Source organism: Juglans regia, chromosome 7 (assembly GCF_001411555.2).
Source record: "Juglans regia cultivar Chandler chromosome 7, Walnut 2.0, whole genome shotgun sequence".
NCBI lineage: Eukaryota > Viridiplantae > Streptophyta > Magnoliopsida > Fagales > Juglandaceae > Juglans > Juglans regia.
Genome location: NC_049907.1, coordinates 1903338 through 1909966, shown reverse-complemented (window position 1 = coordinate 1909966; position 6629 = coordinate 1903338). Strand labels below are relative to the sequence as shown.

Sequence of the window (6629 nt, the reverse complement as noted above, 5' to 3'; positions counted from 1 at the left end):
AATCTTTTATAAAAAAAATGAATGTCACTAATAAAGAATAATTTTTTTACCTTTTTTTTTTAGGTGAGGTCTATTTTTTTTATAAATATTTTTATAAAATTTATCTATTTAATATGTAGAAATTATTTTTCTTATTGTAAATAATTTTCTTATTGCAAATATATGGACATGAATTTTAGGCATATACTCAAATTTTATATAAAAAAATCTAGACAATGATATGGTTTAATGTAAAGAGTATATCTCCAGACACTATGTATCATGATATATTTAATGAAGTAGATTTAATGAATATATATGTTGATCCACATTATCAGAAAAATAAATATTTATAATAAATTATTTACGATAAAAATAATTATTTATGACGAAAATATACTTATTTTAATAAAAAATAGACATTTTAACATAAGAGAACTTATAACAAATAAAACATTTTCTTGTAGTGTCATATCCGTTAATTAATATTCATACAAATTTAATCATGTATTGCCAGGAACCATATTTGAACTGATCTAATTTATAATAAAAGAAATTTTATAATATGATAAATCAGGCATTTTGTAAAGTTCTTTGGATAAGGTTTATCTTACAGATTGAGTAGACTGCACATATATACATAAATTCTTTGGATAAGAGAGAGTCGAGATCGAGTCTTCCAGTATTATTGATTGACTAGACTGCACATATATACATAAATTTGCTAAAAAAGTTATTATTATTATTTTTCTTTGGGTGTCTAGCTCTAGAGGATGATCGTTTCCAAATTTGGAAGATGAATGAGTCCGATCAGAAGGTGGCTATAGAAAAATGTTTTATCGATTATATAAATAAATTAACAAATTAACGGCCGGGTCTTGATGCTGTACTACTTTTATTATAAAATATATTTATTATTGTCTATATAAAAACCGTATCTATTCTATTTAGAATATTCTATGGAAATACCTTAAAGCTGGTCGAGCTTATAAACACTTAAAAATAGGTCAATCTTATGATGCCACGTATGAGGCACACCCATTCACCCGTGTGATCGAGATGCATACGATGAAGAGTATGCCTTTGATACCCTCTCATCTCTCCCCCTCCCTCCCTCCCTTCTGTGTGACCTAACCCTCAAAACAAAAATCGGAGTCCCTCTCAGCCCACCCCCATGTGACGGCCTCCCAAATCGTGACGGTGGTGGTGAAACGACCCACCCCTCTCGGTCCCGCGAGCTCTCATCTTATTTCGCGATAGAACAGTAAGTAATCTCTCTTATTTCTCTCATCTTCTTCTTTGATTTTCATTGAGTGGAGCATGATAGTGGAGCAGTTTTGAGCATGATTTTCTTTGAATGTGGGTCTGTCTGGTTTTTCTTAGTTTGAGGATTTTATGATAGTATTTTCTGGGAGTCTCTCTCCCGCGTATCAAAACAGGGCATTTCAATATACGGTATTAAAACATGACATTTCAATAGACTTTAAGAACTAGGAAAAAACAAAGTTTTATGAAGATTGAATCAATGAAGATTAACAATAAAACAACTTACATTACTTCCTTCCTAGGTTTCATCCAGCCGATTTGTCATGAGAAATCGCACGATTTTATGAATGGGAACAACTTCTGAAGATGAGAAGTGTGGGCGTCAGAATGAGAGTTGGCGTCGACAAGAGATGGATTGAGGACTGAGGTGGGCGTCGTGTCTACATGAGCTAGTGAGACGGACTGAGTATCTTCGAAAGGGAGAAAATCTTGAAAGGGGGTTGTGTGAGGTTGTGATTCTCTATGGGTGTATCTTGTCTCTGTTATGTGCAATATTTGATGTGGCATATAATTAGTGGAGGGTTGTTTCTATACTAAAAGCAACTGGATCGGCTAGAAGCGCCTCTCATATTCTATTTGTTTCATTCTTCTCCTCTTGATAGAAAAATTAGGCCTGATTTGGTTTGATATATAAGATTATCTCATTTTATATAATTATTATAATTTTTTTAAATTTTCACATAAAATATAATAAATAATTTAATTTTTTTTTAATTTTAAAATAAAAATTATATTCTAACAATATTTTATTCAACTTTCAATAGCTAACAAAAGACAGATGCTACGACTTCAACGATCTTAGTAAAAGATTCTTTAGAAGCACACGGATAAAAAAATATGTTGATTAATATATATATATCTATACTAATATAATAAGTGTGGATAATTATGAACAGTCAATCCGTTTTTTTGTGTGCTTTATCCTTTTTGCCCTTTTTATTTTAGCGTTTTGTGTCCGTTTAACTGGAGGTATTTTAGTCTTTGAGGATATTCTACTCTTTTGATTTTCCATTCCCGAGATATAACTCTTCTTCAGTTTTATAACTCTTTCTCTCTGTCTTTTTCCCTTCTCGAAAAGCTCTCTCTTCTCTCTTCTCCGAAAGCGATGCTCTCTCTTCTCTCTCTCTCACTTCTTCTGCAAACGCTCTCTCTTCTCTTTTTCTGAAAGTGACGCTCTTTCTTCTCTCTCTCTCTCTTAATCTGCGTCGTCTTCTCACGGCTTCTCTCTCTAGTTTTTATCTCTGAAAGCGACACTCTCTCTCTATTTTTTTTTTTTTTTGCATTTTTTTCCCCTTTTCTGTGCTGTTGTTATAAAAATTATTATCCTAGTTGTCATTTTGCCTAACTTCAAGCTATCAAGTCCATTGCAATTTGTGGATCAAACCATAAAATTATGTTCCAAATTGGAGGTACTTGTTGAACCTCATTCACTCCAAAGATTCGTCACATAATGTTGATATATTACACTAAATAAATCATTAACTCCTAGAGGGAATCCAAGTGATAGAAAGAGCGACAAAATACTTAGTTTGGGTAGTAAGCTATTTTTAGATATTTTATAAATAATAATAAAAAAATAATGATAGAATATTAAACAGTTGTGAATAATAATAAAAAGTATGTAAAAAGTAATAATAAAATAATAAATAATAGTGAAGTATTTTGAGAATTCCTGAGAATGCATTGACACCCAAACTAGGAACAAGACCTCTATTGTCCTTATGGTGAAAAGCAGGCCAAATATTTAAACTGTTGGCAATGCATTTCTTCTCTGTCTCTCTCTCTCTCTCTCTCTCTCTCTGTGTGTATACGTTGTTGCATGTTTCTTGAAGCTGCTGGCTACGTTATGCATTTCTTCAAGCACGTTCTAGTACATAATAAATCATCAAAATGAAGTGTGCATCTCTTTGTTTAAGGTCACAACGGCCATCCAATCATGAGTTTGGAAATTCAGAGAAATTAATCCCATTAAACTACTAATTTAGAAGTGACCTGAAACTTAAAGAATTAATGGAAGAATATAAAAGTAGAGACTAGGCATTGAAAACAACATATATTTGAAAATCATCGAGTACCGTAGGACCGTAGGTCCAAACCGTCCAGTTAATTTGGTAATGGAACTACGTAGTCTTTGATGCGAAAAGGATTAAAAAATAAAAAAGGGAAGAATTCAAAAATATGGACGGCTTGTTTGTATATCCCATTGTCAATCACACATATGCATCATCTTTTTTCTATATTTAATATATGATGTTTATTTTTAAAAATATGTACACATGAAATGCGCGCACACAAAGATTTACAACTGGTTTTGGTCCGCTGTAGGACCCCATTTAGTGACAAGAGGCCGGCCCCATGACTTATAAGGGCAACAGCCCGCAATCATGCAGCCCAACAAATGGGGTCTATACTTCGGTCCCTCATTCTACAATCACAAAAGTGATGCCCTGTTCAAAATAGTGGGAGCACTGTGTTGGGCACATGCAGCTTTGGTCGGTGAGAAATGATATTTGCAATTTAGTACGATGACAAAAATTTTATACTTTTGACATGATGATATGATATGATTTGATTTGCACCATCAAATCTTATTATATAAATAATATATATGAATGATGTGTTCTCCACACCAACTTACGAATAGAAGTACTTATCATGAAAATTTTGTTTGGAGCGTCTCGCTCCTCTTATAATTTAAAGATAAAAAAATAAAAATCTCCGACCATTTAAAAAAGGTATCATAATGCTTGGCAGAAGTTAATTATAATATCATGGGTCCGACCCATAATTTTAAGCACTTGTACTGTTTTAGTTTAATTTTGATCTTTCCAACCCAATAAAACTAATAAAGAAAGAAAGAAAGTCAGTCTTGGAAGCCACCTCTAGGCTCTAGCTACCTCTTTTTATACGCGTAATTCCACTTGATTTAAATTAATTTAATTTAAATTATAGTTATACGACTCCTTTTGTTATTCGGATCAGGAAGTGTTCCAAGTGTTGATTCTATATATATATATATATATATATATATATGCAATCATGTATTCTTTTCAAAATCAAAACTTCTTCCAGCATCATTATATCTAACCTTGGATTACACTCAAGTGCCTTTCCTTTTCACGAAAGGAATTAATAAGTTCTATCCCATGAAAGAAAACGAGCTGTAGCCATTAAGAAAGGTGATTCTTATTCCAGTCCAGACAAAAAGCTTTACCAACATTGAGAGAGAGAGAGAGAGAGAGAGAGAGAGAGAGAGCTTTTGTTGTATTTCCTTAACCTAAACGTCCCCCGGCCAAACAGACGGAAATTACAAAACCCTATTCAATCAGACACAAGTATCTTCCTTTTCATGACGACCCTTAATTTATACCTAGAGTTCAGACAAAGAATCTAGCTACCAATCCCACCAAAACCAAGTGAAAAGATCAGAAGACAGCTGGGCACTAGCAAATTAACAACACCGCCGATTACAACCAATTAAAGCAAAAAAAAAAAAAGTCAAACAGTACAAGTTGGTTTCCATTTAAAAGGGTTTTCGTTCACATTTACTTTCATAATCTCGCTAATTAAAAATAACTAAAACAAGCAAAGAGTCGGTAGGGGAAGAGAATCATATCAAGTTGGTTGACGTTGGTGTCTGGTTACTTTGACAACTCTGGTTTGGCTCGCACTTTAACCTCATACAATATCGATATATATCATTCATTCATTCATTAGCTTGAACATTGCCGCACAGAACAAGCAACCACCTGCGCCCACTGTTTCAACCTTGTCTTCACCGTCTGAGGATTATCACCTTCACCGATCGATTTCCCGAAAAGAACAAGAATAAGATTTCAGCACCACATAAATATATAAAACATATATGTTTCTGATAAGGAGATCTATGCATTGCTATATATAATTATATATACAATTAACAAATACTAGCTATAAGCCTATATGATCATCGAGCTAATTTCACGTGTAGTAACTAACACGTTGAGATGAAACAGATGGTAAATCTAATTAATTGGTATAACACGAAGGATCGAATTCATATTCATGGAATCAAAAGTTTCTGGTTAAAAATGATGCTTTGAAGTTAAGGGAACAAAAAATATATGGAGGAATTCATGAATACATGATATTTACCGGGGCCGAAGAGGTTGAGGGGACTACCGAGGGGAGACGGAGTGCTGTCGCACTCCGAAGCGGTGGACGAAGACGGCGGCGTGGTGGTTGACTTGGAAACGGTGTCGTTGTATTGCTTGTTGACGGCGTAATAGAGGCCCAGAGCGGGCAAAGTATCAGACAAGCGCTTATAATCCACCTCGGGCGAAGGCGAGTCTTCGAAGCCGAATCCCAACTCGATGCAGGCCTTGAGCTCGTCGAGATCCTCGTCGGTCACGCTCTTGCTCCGGCGGTTCTTGCTGTTTCCTTTGCGCCGGAGCCACGCCTCGTCGCGATAGGCGTCCGGGGACCACGAGTGCTGCTTGTAAAGAGGAGATATCATCCGCGGTTGAGCCAGCGACGGAGTTTTCGATGCTTGAGGTGGCGGTGGCGCCTGTGGCCGAGACATGGGGGCGGCGGAGACCTCGAGCACAGCCCCTAGGGCGGGCATGTGCGGAGGTCTGAGGACCTCGGGCGCTGGGTCTGAGAGCGCTATGGCTTTTTCCTTATTCTGATGAAATGGTTGGGCATTGGGATATATGAAAGGGGACGCGTTCTAAAGGGAAGGCTGTAACTTGTGGTGGGAATGGCAGTGGGCCAGTGGAGCCGGGTATGACTTAGCTGTGGGGTTGGTCCGAGTCATCATGATCTGTCGTTTAGCTTTGCTTCATTTTTTCTTTACCTTCTTTTTTCCTGGAAAGTTATATATATATTCCGTTTGCTTGCCGAGAAAAATTAGGACAGAAATGATTTAATTATACACGTCATAATTTAGGAGTCTTCTTGAAGTTAATAGGTGGGAGAATTGGCTGTACAGTCGTAGCCAGACATTTATCAACACAGTGTTTCATAATATCTACTGCATGTGTAATTAATTAACCTCGACAAAAAGTAGCTAAATTTAGTGCAGTGTAGATCAGGACTTGTTGGTTTTGAATATAAAATCATAGATATTTTCTTAGTTGCCAAACAGAAGACGTATATATAAGTTACTGCATGCACTGTAATTTTCCAAGGCTTCGTGGTGAAGAGAAATCCAGTCAAAGAAATCAAGAGAATGAAGACTTTTTGCAGGTGATGACAGATCGATGACAGATCCGCTGAATAAGAAATACAAGACATCATAAAACGACCCTACATGATCAATCAAAATTGAGTTGAAAATTGAAGAT

The 6629-nt window shown here is 35.6% G+C and overlaps 1 protein-coding gene across 3 annotated transcripts; it reads right to left on the bottom strand.

Annotated features, from left to right (window-relative positions):
* Positions 1 to 4722: 4722 nt before the first annotated feature.
* Positions 4723 to 6037, bottom strand: LOC109009079. Of its 3 annotated transcripts, none has more exons than XM_018989423.2 (2): positions 5467 to 6037; positions 4723 to 5101 (listed from the first exon to the last, which is right to left on the bottom strand). In XM_018989423.2, the coding sequence occupies exons 1-2, from the start codon at positions 5906 to 5908 to the stop codon at positions 5019 to 5021; spliced, it is 525 nt and encodes a 174-aa protein (XP_018844968.1). In that variant the 5' UTR covers positions 5909 to 6037; the 3' UTR covers positions 4723 to 5018. The 3 variants fall into 3 exon arrangements, with proteins under 3 accessions (XP_018844968.1, XP_018844971.1, XP_018844969.1); XM_018989426.2 differs by having other exon boundaries at positions 5440 to 6024; XM_018989424.2 differs by having other exon boundaries at positions 5429 to 6002.
* Positions 6038 to 6629: the final 592 nt, after the last annotated feature.

Coding starts and splice junctions, on each gene's coding strand:
- LOC109009079 (XM_018989426.2), bottom strand. CDS start 5,908: ATGCCCGCCCTAGGGGCTGTGCTCGAGGTCTCCGCCGCCCCCATGTCT. Junction 5,102..5,439: donor CCTCAACCTCTTCGGCCCCG/GTAAATATCATG, acceptor CGATCGGTGAAG/GTGATAATCCTCAGACGGTG.